The sequence below is a fragment of the Gymnodraco acuticeps genome, unplaced genomic scaffold (assembly GCF_902827175.1).
Source record: "Gymnodraco acuticeps unplaced genomic scaffold, fGymAcu1.1, whole genome shotgun sequence".
In the NCBI taxonomy this organism is placed as follows: domain Eukaryota; kingdom Metazoa; phylum Chordata; class Actinopteri; order Perciformes; family Bathydraconidae; genus Gymnodraco; species Gymnodraco acuticeps.
Window position 1 is genome coordinate 1,220,583 of NW_022989894.1, and position 20,403 is coordinate 1,240,985.

Sequence of the window (20,403 nt, forward strand, 5' to 3'; positions counted from 1 at the left end):
TACATTTTGCCTAGATCCCTGTTTAAGAATGTACAAAGTCCTCATATCTGGGTTTCTTATTCATGTCCAGGAAGGGGGTTTGTATAAAAATAAAGTCTCCGCAATGATAAACCATTATATATTTATATATAGACATTTGGCAACAACCAGACATTTAAAGACTCTGAACGGTAAACTGAATTCTGCCCCTAAACACAGTGTGGAAAACAAAGAGATGAGAGTAGAGAGAGCGAGTTGGTGAAAATCCAAATGAAAGAAAGAGTCTCATTGATGAAAAAGCTTATAGTGGTATCTGAAAACGGAACATTTTCACAGATTTCTTGCTTTACATACAGTTTTTACTACTGAAGGACAAGCAAAGGGCTTTTAATGGAGGACAATTTCCTCCTTCCTTTCATCAATATACCAGATGTAAATGAACCTGTTTATCAGATCATTTGGAGATCCAAAGACAGCAGTCTAGTCCTTTGCAGAATCACTGCCCTGATTTCCCAACTCCTTAAATCCAACAGAAGACACAGAAAACAAAAAAAAAAGAAGAAATAGAGTCCAATTTCTTAATGTTGACCAATCAAAATTGCCCGTGGTCCACTTCATCTAACCACGAGGCAGGACTGGCAGGAAAGTCTGGGTATCCTCCGCTGCTGCCAGTCGAGAGGTCTGAGCTGGGGCCGTTGGCAGCCCCCATGGAGACCCTCACCCCGGGGTTGATACCAGGCCCGCTGCCCTGGGTCATGATGGAAAGGCCGGAGTCAGGGTAGACCAAGCTGGAGATGAGGGGCTGGTGTCGGGGAAGCCCCTGAAGCGATCCCGGCGACTGAGGGAGGCCGTAGGGACTGTTTGAGCGGATGTCGTGGAACTGGTCCTGAGAGGGGAGGACCCCGTGCTCCAGGGGGAAGGAGCTGTGGTTGTTGTCGCCTTGACGGCCCCCGATGCCCGGAGAAGTGTCGCTCAGGCTGCTGTAGATGCCGTTAGTGAGGCCCAGCTCCGACATGGGTGGTTCATCTGTAAAAAACATGACAAGAGTGAGGTTACTAAAACTGTAATAATCCACAGTGAAAATAACCGATTCCTGGTACATATATCCTTAACATTTGTGCTTGGCTAGCTTGGATAGTATTGTCACATCCTCAATATCTCAATTATTGATTCAAATAATCTACAAAGCGTGGGAAAAAAAGACAAGGGCAGCACAACAACACAACAACACTATGCATAGCATGAAAATGTGCCCGTTTTGCAAGTGTGTTAGCAGTTAGCTTGTTAAAATGTGTCTAAAATCGCCCATTCACTTTGTGTGGTTGTACCTGTGAAGGACACCTCAGCGTCACTGTCCAGGCCCTCCTCCTGAATGCTGTCCTTGTCAGATTTGGAGCTTCCTCGTGACCTCTTCATGTTGCGGAAGTACTGCCCCCACCTCTGCCGACCGGCGTCTTTCTTCAGTCTTTTCTCTTTAGCTCGCCTGTTCTGAAACCAAACCTGGAGGGAAAAAGATGTCCTGTTTGTTAATGACCAAATGTAATTGTTTAAAACAGTGAGACATCAGCTTGGGTATAAGATAAAAAGAACAGCAATCATTTGTGTTGCCTCAAGTTCTTCATTTTGTAAACAACACACTTTTAGCACACAGAAACAAAAGGCTTTCTAGGACAATTAGCTAATTCACCTTATTTACATAATCCTCTTCAGGACAATACAAGTCAACATTGTTTTTAGTCCTTGTGCCTAACAATTCAAAGTCATCTACATGCAAAGTCCTCTGCTCTTTCGCTGATGCAGATATTATGCTTAAAAAGATAAAGGATTCAGTTTTCAAGGACTATCTGGACACGGCTTTGCACCCCAAACAGTGACACTGAGGAGTAATCCTCATGAGATTTATCACGCATTTAATTAACTTAGCACCAGCTACAAGTTCTCCTCACCCCAAGGTGCAGACAGGTTAACGTGCCACTAGTTTCAATTATTCAGAGTTTCCTCTATTCTCCTTTTTGAATTAAGTGCTATACTATACTGTCAATTTAAGCTTTTGAAAACACAAACACAACATGGTCATACACCTCAACTACCTCACACATGGATATGATTTCTGATACAAAATGAACATTTCTTATTATTTTATCTTACGTACAAAATGTATTAATTTTTCGTCACAGGCACAAAAAGCAATTTTACATTCTCCTTAATGATATTCCGCCCTAAGTGAACCCTCTTCACCCCTTCCCTTTCACTGAATAATGAGGAGCATTTTAGTGGCTTCCGTCTCTACTTTTGTCCTTGCAAATAAAACAATATATATGACCACCACCTAGCAACCGGCGTGAGGCTCCTCAGCAGCAGACAATATGCGAGGGGCCCTCTTAGCATTGTTAACGAGTTTGCACTTAAACTGGGCTGACTTTCATGTGGACTTCATTTTACTCCATCTAGCCGTAAATTCCCCCCCAACACACACACACTTACACACTCACACGCTTATTCGTACAGTAGGCTTGTGCCAGTTTGGCCACAATTGTCCCTTGATAATGAAGTCAGAACACTAATGGAGTAGCCCTTAATGGATAATAATACACTTTACCTGCACAACCCGCATATCCAGGCCGGTCTCTGACGATAGCTGCTCTCGGACGTGGCGGGCAGGTTTGGGAGAGTTATTGTAGGCGTTCTTCAGTGTTTCCAGCTGTTTAGCAGTGATGGTGGTTCGTGGCCTTTTTGCAGTCGAGTCTGCCTCTGAAAAGAGAATGGAGAACACACAATGTAAGCCAACGATGGACTGTGTCTCCAAGTTTCCAGGCCAGAAGTCTCAAGAAATATGGTTTAGTCTTGAAATAGTTGAATAATCAAGACAAAAGACAAATGAGAGAATTCACATTAAATGAAAGAAATCCATCTAATACTTTCAATTAAATGCAACACCATGGAAAATTATGATAAGACAAATATTACTATCAACTTTCCATATTGCCTGGGATAAACTCTTGATTTGTATCTATTTTTGGATCATTAAAGTGACCTTAAATTTGTATAGAAACACACATTCACCGTAACCCATAGCATAAATGTCCCGTATCATAAACTTTATAATTTATCATAAAAAAGGATAAATTCTGCACTGCCTATAAACCAACACTCTGGCCTCCTGTGCATAATTGCATCATGTCTGCACATCTATTGGCCAGCACAGCAAAATGCAAAACCATCATCCAAATGGATGCTGCCCAAGTAATTGCGCCCTCTCATTAGTAAAATAAACATGTGTGTTTTTAGTGAAAACTTGCGTTAACTCACTGCGTAAATCAACACTTGGTGCTGGGCAGTAAATTCAAACAAACAGATGGGGAGATAAAAACTCTGCCCTATCAGGACCACAGCCTGCTGGGAAGATACTGTGGTATTGGTTGTTTGGTCAGGGTTTTAAAGAAAAATGTTGTGCATTTAATAACTTTGGAAGAAAATCTGAAATGTTATTAACTATTTCTCAACACATGCGAGTAGATTTAACTGCCACAAATTAACTATCTCTATACATAAAGAAGTGATCATAAATTGGTTTAAACACTTGATATAATTGTTATTTATTTGCTCATTGAGGTTCAAATGACTACTGTATACAATGGTAGGCTATGTACTTTTTGGGGTAAAAATATATTTTTGATAAAAATGGCTTAATGGAACTTTTTGCCACTTGATTGTTCACAACTTGTGTGCAATGTTGCTTTAAGGAACATTTATTATATTTGAAAAGAAAGTATTAATATGAGTTAATATGAAAATGCATTTAATATTTAGAGAGAGTTCCTATACACTAATAAAAGCATACAGGGTGAATGTACTGCAACTGTAGATTTTAAGAGAAAAAACTATTAAAGTGTACATTTTAATTGAGCTAAATTGCACGTTTCATTTAAAAGTATTTCGATATTTATAATAGCTCAAACAATTCTAGCACCATTAACATAATTAAACATAATAATACATTGTTTCTTAATTTTAGATTCTCATATACACATCCAGGCCTACATTTCTAGCTCTGTCCTTACTCCTTACACATACTGTAATAAGAGTTATTGAAAGCTGATTCCTTGCAGTGCAGAGTGCAAGTGGAAGCCTCCAGGCCTCCACTTTACGCAGTTTGCTATCGATTGGGTTGCAGGCAACGACGCAATTAGCGCAGGTGGGTCAGGCTTTATGGGTGACCTCATTGTCACGTCTGACTCACAACTCAGAGCAGGTACTTAAAAAACAAGTGTGCATACAAACGCATCGTGGTTTGGTCTGAACATGACGCAATTTTCAGGCCACAAACAGAAATGTGAAGATGTGCATTTTGTTCCTCACCTCTCTGTTTGGCGGTCTCGTAGTCGGCTTTGCACACGAGCCTGCTGTCCTCCATCAGATAGTACTCGTCACCTGTGGCCAGTTGCCTTTTGCACACGATGCAGGCGAAGCAGTGCAGGTGGTACACGAAGTCCTGCGCTCTCCTCACCACCTGTGTGGGCGGTATGCCCTGCTGACAGGCTGCGCACTTGGTCCCGAATCTCCTTTTGGAAATTAGACGTTTTCATCAATACATAATAACCTTCGATCAATTAATTCTAAATAGTAAAAGATGTATTGAAAATAAATAAATAAAAGTGTTTAATAGTTTTTCTACTCACTTGAAGAAATCCTCTTTGCAGTAGACGCTCTCGCCCCTGCTGAAGCACTTCTCGGACAGTTGCGCCTGACAGTCGCTGCATTTCAGGCACTTGCTGTGCCAGTGGCGATCCAGCACTTTGAGGATAAAGCGGTCCACGATGTGTTGATTGCAGCCTGCACATACTGGGATTTCTGCAGGAGACATGATCGAATCGTTTTGGTTAATTCAATTTATATTAGATACAGTTTGCATGGGGAAACATTTTACTGAGTGACATCTGATCCAGCTTATTGTCCTTAATATGTCTACGCGTACTTAAAGTAATGATCTGTTAATGTACACACGTTTAATTATGCAAGACGGATGCTCAAAAATGTGACGTCACCCTTCAAATCAGAAATTAATATGAATATATCTAAACAATGACTCACCTTCTTGTCTCTTTTTTATGTTTGAAATATTTGGTTGTTTGATAGTATTTTTTTAATCTATACATTAAATGATATCAAATTGTATTTGATAAATTACCTATATCCAAAAATCAATTAATCTACCAAATCAATCAAAAACAACTAAGTACCATAATAACAAATCATAATTGTATTGCACAGTCAAACGTCAGCCAACATTAAACAACTGAAAACATACAGATATTTGTAACGTCCGTCAAACAAAAGTGTTTGAGCAGGGACTTTATCAACTACATCATACACATATGTTATTCGGTTATAATAAACTGAGATCGAAAAAGAAAAAACAATTAAGTCTATGATTTAAACGTAGTCATCTTATTTTTTAATTTTACATTTTTTTGGCAAAAAACGTTTCATGTGTTTGAAACATGCTTTAGAATGATTCTGAATACATATGGACATCAGAGAATATTGTAGCGATAGCAGACCACCACACTTTCTGAGATTTATATCGAACTGTGCTTATTCTGTCAAACGATTTTACTAGAATAAAATAAATTCACATAAATCCAACAGCACAGATCAAAGTTAGCAGGATTCTTTAAAGAAAAGACTTTGATACCCATGAATAAGTAAGCTTCAGGATCATCTTGGGAATTAATAGCTCGTTAATCGAGTGGTGATCGGCTGTTTTTTATTTTGTCACGTGTCATCATCTTTAACAAGCAGCAGGATATTTTTGCAAGGTCAGTTTCAGACAGAGAAGCCTACAATATATACAAAATAATCTCCATTTGAGATATTTGAACACAATAACGAGTGCTTAAGAGAAACGCTGTATTAAAGAAAAAAAAGAGAAATCTGTATGCCAAGTATGACGTTATCAGTCCTCCTCATTATTAATTGAATAATGCTCAAGCACTTTATATTCTATCCGTGCAAGGAGTCTTGTTCCTATTGTTCTGTTGTAGACAATTCATGGCACATTAATGAACCATTTCTTCTGGCATCACCAGTGAAACACTGCACAAGTGTGCTGGTGGGAGCCCCGTCAAGAACAGGTGTACACAGGCCATCATTTATTCAGTGCGCGCTGTAAAACTAGAAAGCTGCGGCCTATAGGTAAAACCAATAAGGCGTCCAAGCTAATTGTTCGCCTTAGTGGGCCCACTTGGAAGATTAAAAATAAACATGCATGCATATCCAAATGGCAATTTCGTGCGTAAATGTACATTATGTAACGTTGGAGCAGGTGAGGTTCGATGAATCACATAATAATGTCGTGCTGAGAATGGGCCTGTGTAAATGAACACATTGGGGTCTCTTAATATTAAACATACCACCATTCAACCAAAGCTCCTAGAAAAACGTATATAGTATACAGAAACGTATTAGCAAGAACTGTATTCTTCAATAAAACCGTCTGGACCGTGACCAAAAAGCTTTAGGTTAGACTCAACAATGCGTAAAAACAATTTCCCTGGAGTAAGTCTCCAAAAAAGAGCACTAAATATAAAATATGATACATGTACATTTGAACGATCATTCAGATAAATCAAAGGTCAAATAAAAGCCTGATGCGTAAAAGATCTGGAGCAACTCAAATGGCACCAGCTGTAAAACTGTTTCGCTCGACAGGACAATTTGCCGGAATTAAAGCCACTGCACAGCATTCATTATCCATGATAGTAAACACTAATTTACCATGATGGAAATATTATCAACAAACTGCAACTAGCCAATAGAAAAGGCCCAAATACGCTACAGTAGGCTACAACATATGCAAGCAAAACAATGCAAAAACGAACAAATTGATTACATGTTGGCTTCCGGTTACCTTTCAGTAGCTCCTCACTGTGCGATAGCAAAGCAATGAGCATCTCCGTGTTTTTTGGTGTCTCTTTTAGAGAGTTGCGATCACCATGTCCATCCATAGCTCATGATTATATTAAATCAAATATATCTTGTTTGGTTTATATCCACACGCATATGCAGGAATCAAGTGTTGTCAAATGGGTGTACCAGGAGCCCAAAAGCTAACACGAGCGCGCAGTGGAGATGCTTTTATGCTTCACTGAGTTGAAGCCTGTGGTGGATTACGCTGCGCCGTTTCCTGGGCGACAGGCAGATAGATTAACATCACCTACCTACCCTACCCGGAAGAAGAATACACATGCAGGAGGTGAGAAGAATAACCAATAGTTTTACTGTTGTGGTATAGATATATAGCCTACTATTATAACTCGCCAAAATGATGAAATAATATATAGAATCATGTCTGTTATTTTTATTTTGTTACCAAACTGAAATAATAACATCCACTTTGAAACTCAAGAGATCTATCAATGCATTTTCACCAGATTGGACGACATGATTGCCCTTTTTTCGATAATATATAAAATGATAAATACAAAAGGTTAAGGCTTTTAAACAGTGATCATGCTTTGAGAGTTACATAATGCATGCAAATACCACTTTGAAAAAAGGTAAAATGGTAATATTATGTAATTGATAACGATATACAGGAGTAAATGCGATATATTTTCTTAACTGTTTTCAGTTAGAAGCCCAACATGGCATTAGTTAAGATAGATACTAAAATGTTAATGATCCCTGCGTGGACTTAGAACTGATGCAAATGAACACTTAAAAACAACAAAACGAACTCGATCCACAGCCTCAAAAAATCCAGGGAACTAGACACCATTATGTTGTTGACTCATAATGTGAGTGTGTGGAGAGGACTCGCCTGGGCTTTCCGTTTTTAATTCGGATTCCAGCTCTGCCATGCGCAAAGGAAAGATTGGGCCCTGATGGGAGAGGTCTTTTAAAAACCTTTGCCTTTTTCATGAATTCATATTATATCCTGCAGAACATAAAACAAACAATTGTTCTCAAATAATCGCTCTATTTAACAAACGGGTAACATTATTTCTACCTTGGAAGAAGATACAAAATACATGGTTTTATTTGTCTATATTATTATTAATATGATTACACAACATTCCAATAACAGTATACAACTGTTATACTTGCTAATAAAGCAATGCATAAATCAGATGCTCTGATCAGATGCAACAATGTAATTTTGAATATGGTACACACACACATACACGGCCTCACGCACACACAATCTTCATCTCATGTGCTCAAAGACAAGTGTTTATTTAGGGGAGAGATTGGCTGTTCAATAACATGTTGATCGGGCCAACACCCCAATGAATTTTATTGACACTGATCTTTGGCACAAAAGAGCGCCTTGGGAAATCACAGGTAGTGCCACAGCAGCCGGGCCGCTGATGAATCCAAAATCAATGTCCTATTTGCCTGCATTTTAGAAGTATATGAAAGACGTTTTGGAGAAAGGTTCGGGGTTCATGGGTGCCCCTCTTACTTTCAGCTTTGTAATATTTTTATGTCATATTGATCGCTCACTTTTGAGGGGGTGCGCCAGGCAGTAATGCAACAACAAAGCGATAAAATGACCATCAAAGAAAGGGTCAGTCAGTTAGAGAAAGACACAAGAATGATCAGGTAAATTCACGTTTTATTTATTTATTTTTTTCTTGTCTCAATTTACATTTTTGTATTTGGCTCAAATAAATTAGATAACACGTTTAAAAAATATGTTTGAGTTTTATTCTCCATAATCTATATTTTAAGTCAAATGAATGTTTTGTGTTGCCTTATGAATGCAGCCTTACAATAACAAAAAAGATAATTCGAGTAACACGCCTAAATAAATAAAACAGGTATTTTCCAGCTTTGGACGACAGTAAATAATTATACAAGTCTCCAATAATTTAACTTTTTAAGTGAAGCATCATCACCTTCACTTCCAACTTCAGGTGTCCCACCTGTCAGGGCACCTGTTGAGCATTTCGGGTCGGTGGACTACGGGGGGGGAGCCGCTCCGCGCCTGCTGGCAGATAGAGCCAGGGGGGTCCGGTGGTCTCCGTATCTGCTCCCTGCACCCAGCCTGCACTCCCGTTACAACCACAAGCGGTGGCGTGAAATGACAGCACGCGCATAACATCTGTTCGTGTGATTCTCCAACAATGAAGGCTCATTACAGATTCATAACGTCTCCCACACGCAGCGCAAAAGAAAGCGCCTCTAAATATTCTGTATACATCAACATGGGTTGGTGGATACCAGACTGTTTTCTTCAACTCTTTGTATTTTTTTCTCACTTTTTTAATGTCTACAAAAATAATATTTGGAATACAGAAATGATCAAAAGTTAAAGTGAGTGCCTTTCCAAAATAGGATAAAACCAGTTAACAAGGTCTATTTCACGCTTGTCAGAGTTCGCTGAGCAAAACAAGGGCCGCCTTCAGAGAGCCTGCTGTGCTGATCTGATGTATTATCCTTTATTTTCCACGGCCAATTTAAACTCATTAACTGACCCCAGGACATCAATTCATATTAATCTCTTCCTGGCTCTTCCCCTAAAACCACATTTTAATGCATGTGCACAGTGTGATTCGTTAAAATGGTTTTCTTACCTTGTCCTGAACTGTACCGGGAGAAATTGCCGGTGCTTTGACAGCTTGACCCCGGGTGTTCAAGCAACATTTTGAAGATGTTCCGATGTCCCAACAGAAGAACAGTAGCGTCGAAACGCCTGTGGTCAAAAATTAAATCAAACTACTGTGACGATGGACTCAAACCGGCAGTTTCCTGGAGATGTATCCTCTGGAGTTGAGATCGATTCGAAGGCAGCTCGATTTCTAAAAAAATGTTAAAAAGAAAACCAGTCGACCTTTCACGGTTCGTCAGCCACCGAGGACGTAAACTGTGAATATTCATCAAGTTGCTCTTTGATTCCGCGTGGATAAGCTCGAGGTGGGGTGAAAACAAGGGGCGTGTGGCAGTGGAAAAGTGTCTGACCATCAGCAGCTGACCTGACTGTGAGCCCGGCTGCCTGAGACCTTACTGAAATACTCAAGTACCCGGCGGGCAGCGCTGCCTCTGTCCAGGGTGCTGAAGGGGGAGTTTCTCTACAGGCTGAAGACGTGTGTGCTCCTACATCCCCCGTGGCTATCTTTAAGAACTCGCACACGCGCACGCACAGACACAAACACTTGCCCCCCCTCCTCCCTCTTCTCTCCTTATCTATGTTTTGGTGCACGTGTCTGTCTTTCACGGGGCACAATGGGGCAATTGGGCAGTGTTTGGGACATTGTTGCATTTGTATCGCTGCGTTTTTCTTTTGTTTGTTAAAAAATAGACCGTATATCATTACTGTTGTAAGGGATAGCATACATACTGTTATATTAGCTGCGCATCTTAACTGTTGGGAATAGTTTTCAATGATTAACACGTACTAGTTTTACCTAACTAAATTAAAATACCCTTATTTTTGAAAAAATGACCCATATGATTACGGTTAGGTGCAAGTGGAAAAAACGAGTTAAAATATTAAAATGCACAGAGGTTAAATTGTAATACCTTTCTTTTGTTCTTTCTTAAAAACAATGCATTCTTACACTATTTGAATTCACTCGCTTGTGCAGAGCTGGGCTGCATTTTGGCTCAGTGCACATGCCTTTGACACTGCACCAATTACCACCACAGCGCACAAAACTACTCTGACGGAGTCCTACAGCTTTGATTCAATTTTACTCGCCCAGCACGCCAGGCCACAAGAGCTGTAAGCCAATTAGATCGGTGCTGTTCATTAGTCCATTCAGGGCAATTAGCCTCACAAAGTTGGAAATAAATCATTCTTTAGTCATTGTACTTCAACATCCTCTCCCCCTCATTCCAGAAATTCCACAACAAACACATGGTTTAAAAAAAAAAAACGATATCTATGGATATTTGTTTTCAAGGATAACAAGCACATTTTGGGTGTTTTCATGAGCAGTAATCTCTGGTCAACAAGTCAGTGTGGATCTTTACGCAGATTAAGCGAAAACTGTTTGTAAATCTGGAAGGAGATGTACAGAGTAACCTAAAGCCACTGTAGCAAATAAGATTAGACTACATGAACAACAACAAGCCTGCTTTGAGGAGAGAGTCTTTGCAATTTAACGCAGTACGTGGTTAAGATGGGCATAGTAGTGTCTCATGCACATTTAAAACGTTATCAAATAAAAATCTCAAATAACCCTCACTGAAAATGTTGGAATCATAATCAATATTATCTTGATAAACATTAACAACAAACCTATTGCTTATATTAAAAGACAATATTAGCTTAAGGAGACATTTTAGGGATAAACTAATCAGCAATTAGCAATACAAATGTGAAGTTGTTTTGTAACACTATGCAGATACTGCCACTGCCAACAAACATTGTATTTCCCTGTATCCTCAGCTCCCCTGCATGAATATCATGATGAGCCAACCCTGAAAACATGCCAAGGCTTTTATCCTGTTGTGTTTGTCCTCTGCAAAACCTAGAGCATCATCTCAGAAAATTGGTAAAGATTTAAAACACCTGGGAACTACTTGAGAATGCAGCTGCAATCAGCCAGTAAGGATCCTCTATTAATATTCAGCATTTACAACTATTGGAACTTGATTTTATAACCTTGAATATGAGCAGGATCAAAAGGTTCTCAAGTGGATGAGACAAGCCTCGGCCCTTAAGGGTCTCTTGAAAAGAACACATGGGATGCAGCACATGAAAGCTCTGTTTTCAAGTGAGGGCACTCACCTGAAAAGACAATGGATTTACGAATACACATCTTTACGGAGATCTGTTGTTTTTAATGTATTGCATTTATCTCAGCTTATGTTTGTATTTTTGCACTCAGAAGAGATGAACTGCAAAGGCAATTTTTAAGAAGAGAGAAATGTTACCATCAAAGGCCTTAACTTATGACAAAAGTTAGAGTAGACGAATGCAATACATTGATTATAAGCCCATAATACACTGCCTGTCTCTAGAGGGAGGTTTCTCAGATCCGAACAGAATTTATTTAAATTGATCAGTCTGCCGGTGTGGCCTTTTATGCATTATAATAAACATATTGGGGCACATGATCTTGTTTTTTTTACTTGTCATTTTAAATTGTGCATACATCAACAAGTGCCTCTGTGCTGTCCTGAATTATGCACATACATGTGAATATGTGTGTGTGCGCATGTGTGTGTAACTGATTTGGGTGACTGAGTGTTACTACGGGGGTCCATGTGCACCCATGCCACCCCTCTGACACCAGGCTACCATTGTGCTACTGTCATGATCAATCATGTGCTGCTAAGACTGGCCTTGTTCAAGAGGGAGGGGACCAATCACACGCCTCATTACCCAGGCTTGGTTACTCCTAAGCGGAGTAGTCCCAGGACACTCAGCCTGTTGCTGTCTGGAGATAGAGATGAGGAGAGCAAACTTGTGCGTATAAGAGTGAGAGAGAGAGAGAGAACATATTCAGAGAAATAAATAGTTAGCAAGATGATGTCAAAGACGACAAGAGAATGACTTGTGCATCTGAACAACAAACCTCAACAGTGGAAGACTAATATGGGTAAATCGGATCAGATTGAATCACTTGCTGCTAGTGAAATAAATCAACAAAATCTGTTGTGAAACTTAAAAATACAACATTTCTGCTGGAATAAGTTCCTGACCAAAAGACAAGTTTTCCGATAATGCAAACCAAAGCACAGGGTGTAGATACTGTAGATAAAGGCCCGCCCTCTGCGTCCCCTGAGCAACCAGCCTCTAGTTTTCAACCCTAGCAAGCAGCTCTCATTGTTTTGAAATGGCTCCATCTGGCAAGGTTTCACTGACCAGGCCTGCCGTGGCTCGCTCCCCCAGCAGCTGGCTAAACTGCCCAACCGCTTTTCCGCTTGGCCCTCGGAGTAACCGACACTATCTGGTGGCTTTGCCCCTCCAACACACACACACACACACACACACACACACACACACACACACACACACACACACACACACCACACACACACACACACACACACACACACCACACACACACACACACACACACACACACACACACACACACACACACACACACACACACACACACACACACACACAAGGTTAACTGTCCTCCGGCCTACCAGTCGTGGGGTCAGCTGGCTGGAGGAGAGGAAGGGGAGGGAGGCCTGCTGGAGGGGTGGTGAGGGGTGGAATGGGTGACACCATTTAGCCCTTTGTTATTCACCCACGAGAATGGGAGAAATGTTTCAAAAGTGCTTCAAATGTACCGTACATTGGAAAGGATATTTGGGAACTTAAAAAAATAGAAAATGGACAAACACTCAAAGTCAGATGAATCTTATCTTTATGGGCTTAGCTCAACAGCTGGTCCTTCAGAGTCGAATGCAGGTTTCTTTATTTGTGCATGAGGGTCTACTCTAGGCTAAAAAGGCTGCCACCTCTGCCCGGCATCAGCCCCTTTGAATATTGATATGCTAATGATGAACAACACAGGGAACAAAGCCTGACTGCTACCACTGGAAAGCGACACAATGGCCCTTCAGTCAGGCCTTGACACTTTTACCACCCAACATGTGTCCCTGGTTTCATGCTCAGACAATAAAAGGCCAACAACCGTCCAACCATTTAAATGGGGGGATGCTGTTCCTCTGTTCCGACGCACTGTCTGAGGACCCGACTGGTTACGTTGTGTTTTACCAGTCTTTGTCCTGGGTGGGAAATATCAGCTTTTTGGAGCAATGATAAGCCACCACCCCAGAGGAAGACATAATGCCTGGGGGGTCAAGGGTCAAACCTTTCAGGCAGAGCTGAGGCTTGACCTAGCTTGTCATTACAGATGTTGGCCTGCTGTGGGGTCTATCGGGTTTGCAGGTGGTATTTGTTGGTAGAAATAGCGTATATAGAAAATAAATATTCTTAAAGAGCTTAACAGCTATATGAGATTTACATCTATAGGCTGATTTAAAGTCAGTTATGTAGATCAGCTTTAGAAGGTTTGATAGGATAGACTATTTATTTATGTTGTGGCATGTTTTGATTTAAAAAAAGCTTAATTGTGACAAAGGATGCTGCACAGGGCCAATGGTAACTGGTGCAACACATTCAATCAAAAACAGTGGCACATTTTTTAACTTGATCTTTCCTTATTTAAGTTCATATTGTATTCAACTGCTCTTAATGCTCAGGTAACACAATTTAATATTCCCACATACTTACAGTACTTAGATGTTTAAAATATAACTGATGTCCTCTAATGTCTCTGGTAATGTACATTTATAATGTTCAATAAAAAAAAGGCAGAATACACAATTGTTTATAACATTTCCCCTATGCACATATGTTATTCCTGTTTAAGTGTGGGGTAAGTCTTTGAAAACAGGCTTTGGGGAAATAAGAAAAATATTATTGTTACAGTTGGTGTTAGGGTAACTAGGTAACAGGTTTACTCACTGAATCTCTAAATACCAGAATGACTAAAGTTTAAACCAACTTCCTGACAAAAAAATATTACGATCTAACAGAGGCATTTTAAAGAACTTACTATTTCTTTGCAATACAAGCAAACCTTGGAATGACACCCCATGGCTCAATTTAATGTTGTGTTTTGATTTTTAAGGAGGTCACGAGGGGCAGTGTGCTTATAATTGAACTCTAGAGCTAGACCTCCGATCTGGACCAAAACTATGAGCTGAGCAGTTATAGTTCCCTCTGTGCAGCATGAAACAGCCACTACTATGGTTTTGTTTTTTAACTCAACTTACGTTTACCACTATCCCAATCCCATCGCTACTCCGTATCAACCTTTTAAAGTTTCCACAGTCCCTCATTGATCCATCCCTTTCTTTACCCATCAGTAGGTGAAAAGTCAAGAGAAAGAGTGATTAGCGACTGGAAGGCCATCAGTGGACGAGAGCAGGATCTTGGCTTCACTCTAACACCAAGGAGGTCGAGACGACACCCCACAGTAGTCCTGACAGACCTGGACTATGCTGGACTACTATCAGCCTGCTCTCCGACAGCGTGGAGCAAGCACAGGAACTCCTGACCAGTGTATGGAACTCCAACCTCCCCGTCAAATCAAACTCAGCTTCTTCTATGCAACGGTAGAGTCTGTTCTCCTCTATGGCAGTGAATGCTGGACCCTGAAGCCAACCCTGCAAAAGTCTCTAGACGGATGCTACACCAGAATGTTGCGAGCAGTATTTAACATCAGCAAGAGTGTACATTTAACCAACAACATCCTGTACGAGGGAATACCAAGGGTGAGCGAGAAAATTGCAGCCAGGAGAATGAGACTAGCAGGACATTGCCAAAGACATCAAGAGCTGCCAGCCGGCAAATTGGTGCTGTGGGAACCAACACACGGGCATCGGTCACGAGGACGTCCCGCACAAACATACGTGGACGTACTCAAGAATGACGCAGGAGCACAAAGTACCAATGAACTGGCCAGATGTATGGAGAACCGGGATGACTTGAAGCGACGATGGAGGGCTCGTCTGAGGACGACCTAGAGAGAGACTGCACTGGGGAACACTCACCTTCAATGACGGATGTTATCATTCAACTGGAAAATGAATGTATTTATTATTAGCAATTTATTTACTAATTAATCATATACCATGTCCGAGCATGGAACCAGACAGCCAGCTTGCCATGAGTATCACAGGGTCAGCAGTTTAAAAGGTAGCATTTATCATGGTGTCGCTATTAGAAATCATTATTGCTGAGCTGGTTTCTGTTTCGGTAAATTAGGAAACAGAGTTAGGAACAGCGTATATATCACATCTACTGGGGTTTATTTATTTGTAGTAATAATACCTTGATGTTATTGTTGAGAATGTGCATGTCCATGAATTTTGAGAGGTTAAGCAGTTTGTTGTCATGTTTGTAACATGATGTACTTTTCCCCTTAATCACTCCCGGGTGGCCACGCTGCATTGGGAGTCAGTTTTGAATTGTCTTAGGCTAACAGGCTTATGGCTAAAGATGGTTGTTTGTATAGGGTTAGGGTTAGGGTGGTGGAGGGCATGTGTTTTTTTTTTGCCTTTCTTTTTTACTGAAGGGGGGGGGGAGTGGGTGGGGGGTCTTAACATTACGGATAAGAGGCGGCCCGGCACACGCCTGCCTGACGGTCGCTAATCCCACAGTCTCAGACTCATGACCCACTTTCTTGGAGGAGCGTGATGGAGCAGCAGCATCTTACCCAGGAGGAGCCTCCAGACGCAGGGTGGAGGGGTGGAGGGGACCTCCCCCCCCTACTCTGTCAAGACAAAGGAAAAGACAGACACTTGTGAAGACTCCTGAAAGCCAAATAAGAGGTTATGGAATACTAATACCTCAACCTGATGCTCTTATCATTCTATCTAATAAATAATTCAGAGGATGTGCCACTTTGTTCTCCGTGCAAACTTGTTGGAGGTGTCTTATTCTTTCATATGTGCTTTAGAGTCCTCAAAAGTAGTTCAGCAGACTTATCAGGAAATATATAATTGTATGCAGATGATGTCCAACTTTAAGTGAAGATTCAATATCTAGTCATTGGTGCAAAGTTGCAAACATGCCTACTTCATTACTTTGACCTTCATGTCAGACGGACTATGATTCTCTTTGGGATGCATCCCAACACTTAATGCTCTTGTGAGATAAAATGACTCTTTTGTTTCCTAAACCGAGACCAATAACAATATGCAAACATCCGAGCCATTTCCTGATTAAACCACTAAATTGAGCAGAGATCATCCATTATTACAAAGGAAATTAAAAGAACAGCTTCTTCATTATTGTGTCTTATCCCTTGAAAACATACTGACCGAAATCATGGCACGCGCCACCTCCAAATAGGTCATAATGCCTTGATGTATTAGATCATATCAACACCATTCTGCATATCTTATTTTTTTATTAACCACCACCTGCCCCTCCTCTTATATTTTTGTTGTTGAAAACATCTCCCCACGCCGCTCTTACTTCTCTCTTTATCTTAATCCCTGGCAGACTTTAAGTGTCTGGCATCGGGGCAAAATCCCAAACTGGAGAGGAGCGTGTTTGGAGACCTAATCCCCTTACCCATAGACTCGAGTTGCCCTAAATTCACCTCGACCAAAGTAGGCCAAGAACAAGGAGCCACAACAGAGAGGCAAGCGGCTTCACGAGGGGCTAAGCGTTATCATGCTGCTAGACACACAGACAAGAGTGACACACGCGTTGGCATACACACACACAGACGGACCCATGGACAGATGACGTATAAGCTGGTATTCAGAACAGTAAAGACAAGCTGACATACACACACACACACCCAGATGCTAACCTGAAAATTAGACACACTTGCTTCCATGGTTTCTTCCTTACAAAATGCTGAGACACCCACACCAACTGTACAGCTGTACTCTTCTTATGTCATCTCCTGTTTTCCTGTTAGTTAGCAAACACCTTCCAAGGCTCGTCATGGCCACCGGAAGGGAAAACATTTATTTAGACCCATTTCTCCTGATTAGTTAACAACTTTCTTTCAGTGTACAGGGGCCTAATGGGTGTGACGCCCTGTTTTCAGTTTGGCCGGAGGGGCAGAGTATAAGCTGTGAACACAAATCAATAATTTTCTAAATCAAATCCCCATATGCTGTTTTAAGCAACCTGTGAGCTTGTGCAGATAATACCCTGGCTCAAAGATCTGTGGAGGAACACATAAAAGGTCCCCTTTCAAATGCTTGGTGGACAGTATTGCTTCAAATATAGCGACATAGAAGCCTCTTTAGGAGGAACAAGCCATGATAAGAGGTAACTAAAGACACACCTCCTACGGATGAAGTCATGTGATGTAAACATGGGCAAAGTGGTTCCCTCAAATACGAAAAGATACTGCTGAATGTGAGCCGTCCCTAATCAGAAATAATAACAACTTTGTAAATATGTTAAACTCTTGCATTTATTTATCTTTAGACATAGTCACTCTTATTGGGGGCATATTGCATTCTCAGACAAATGGTTTATCATGCAAAGCAAAACCACTGAAGAATTACCAGCGTAAACATTCAGTCTTTTGCTGAGTAAAAAAACGTTCCGTCATAAAACAAAGACAAATGACCACATACATTTGCGAAGTTTTGTGTTATCATTTCCCCCAGAATTATAAGCTAAATGCAACCTTCGGAAATGTGTTGATATATTTACTGTTTTCACGATGTGAAGATAAATGTATATTTAAATCAATGTTGAGTAGTTTGTTGTGTTTGGTTAATATATTCATGTATATATTGATTCACATTTAGTTTTTCTCTTTACATTAGAAAATCAGTCAATACGGCAATGCATTTCAAAAGGTTGCATTCTTGCATGAAATCAGAACAGAACATGTTCTAAATTGAATATTACTGCAAAGTACAGAAAATAATTTCTCGAGACAAAAATGTATGATGTTTTGAACTTGATTGATGAGTCGTTATGAAATGCAGTGTTTTAAAGTGACTGATTCCTTACGTTTTATAAAGAAAAACGTGTGCAAAGTGTTGCAGAAAGGGCCATGTTAAAATGCAAACTAGGTACAAAGCAGAGAATACGTTTAGAGTTTTGGGGACTTTAGCTGAGATTCAGTTGCAATAGTAGTTTTTGTGTGATTTTATTGTGTCAGTAACCAAACTATTGTAACTTGCTTTATAATATTCACCTTAACAATTGTTCATCTTGAGTGATCTCATGCCACAGGAGTAAACAACACTGCCACCCTTTGGTCACCAAGAGAAAATCCAACCATACAGACAAGTTGACAGAGGATGGTTCCAGGATTTGATGGAAATCACAAGCCTGCATAACATTACAGAAAACTGAGAAACACTGGATTCAACAAGATGATTCTATTCTTAGTGGATTGTTGGAGGCCAGAGCATTGTCTTGGGGATTGCTGCAAGATAACGGGCGTTCAAAGAGGTTTATAGCTAGAGCTGAGAGACTTGAGCTGCGGTTGGATTCTCAGATTTAAAGGCTCATCCACTGCTTTTCTCTTCCCACCCTCCCTCTCTTCATCGTCTCACAAAGCTCTCATGCAGGCCGAGTTCTGGAGTAGATTAGGTCTGATTTTTCCATTATGCAAATTGTTTTCCCCGTCCTAGCCCCTGTCATTACTTCGTTTTGTTGATAGATGGCTCTATCGATATTACCAAACAGCACACAAAATAGCCTTTTTTTTGTGTGGTGCATTATAACAAGCGCCTTTTGTCCATCTTTCAGAAATTATAACGTCCAGATGTTGGATCGACACTGCCTGAAAAAACAAAACAATGTAAGAGAAAAGGTGTTCTTTTTATAAATCTGAATATTGAATATTGTTGCACCTACAGATCATACATATGTTGCATATATGTATTTATATTTTACCATAAATAATATGAGGCATAAACTCCACTTTTCTTAAATCCCTTTGAATTCTATAGAAGTTTACTACATTGGTACATATTTTTGAAATATAGAATGTAAAAGAAATATAAAAAATGTAAAATTACATAATCTTAAAAAAGGTTTATATGCATGTCTTGTAAATCCCACTGATTAAATCAGCACGGTCACAGATTGAAAATAATCTTCATACTGCCACACATGAGGTCAAGTGTTAAACAGGCTATAAGCATAGGCCATATGATAAACCAAAGCTTTACATATTTAGCAGGCTGAAGACCGACCCTATTTACCAGTAAAATAAGCTGCATTTGGAACTCACATACTGGGGCAGAGACAAATTATGTAGGTATTGTTTTAACAGCATGCTGCCACACCTCCTATTCCTTGTTTTTAAAGCACCTTTTAACCCGGTCTCATCAAAAACGTGGGGTCTGTATATCACCCAATTTGTTATGTATTGTATATGGGGGCTATTGGAGCCCCATTTTGGGATGAATTTGTTTGTTTGGAAAAAAAATCCTAACATTTCTGCTTCCCGTTATCTACTTAACGCATACCTTCATTTCATTGAAAGGACATTTCCAGTGTTCTGTAATAAATTGTGTGCAATTTAGTAATGCTTCCTTATACCTTTGAAACGGCAGCAGAGATCAATAGCAGTGTCTGACTAATGCTTTTCACTATACTTCTTACAGTTATTTAGTTTGTTGACATGATCTCACTCTAATCAGAGAAAGAAGAAGCAGAACAACCTAATAATACCAGTTATGTGCAAGATAAACAAAAGCAAAATGATCGTTTTTAAGGATTGCTATCATTCCCCAAAATGAATAGCTTTCTGTTAAAACGCTATAATATATGTGCAGAATTACCATGTTTTCCACCTTCCCATGGGGCACACTATTATCCTACTGTATTTATCATTTAAGGGAGTACTTTCTCTTCCTAATCAGTGCACCTTTTTCCAAAAGCAATCTTTAATATGTTTTTCACTAGAAAAGAGGGGTTCATGCCATGATCAACAGGAGTTTTTA

At 40.2% G+C, this 20,403-nt stretch overlaps 1 protein-coding gene across 2 annotated transcripts; it reads right to left on the reverse strand.

Moving 5' to 3' along the window:
- Nucleotides 1-571: 571 nt before the first annotated feature.
- lhx3 (LIM homeobox 3) lies at nucleotides 572-10,040 on the reverse strand. 2 transcript variants are annotated; one of them, XM_034205097.1, is made up of 6 exons: nucleotides 9,561-10,040; nucleotides 4,659-4,830; nucleotides 4,339-4,541; nucleotides 2,579-2,730; nucleotides 1,308-1,479; nucleotides 572-1,005 (listed from the first exon to the last, which is right to left on the reverse strand). In XM_034205097.1, the coding sequence occupies exons 1-6, from the start codon at nucleotides 9,628-9,630 to the stop codon at nucleotides 572-574; spliced, it is 1,203 nt and encodes a 400-aa protein (XP_034060988.1). In that variant the 5' UTR covers nucleotides 9,631-10,040. The 2 variants fall into 2 exon arrangements, with proteins under 2 accessions (XP_034060988.1, XP_034060979.1); XM_034205088.1 differs by lacking the exon at nucleotides 9,561-10,040 and adding an exon at nucleotides 6,890-6,986.
- Between the last annotated feature and the right edge of the window lie 10,363 nt (nucleotides 10,041-20,403).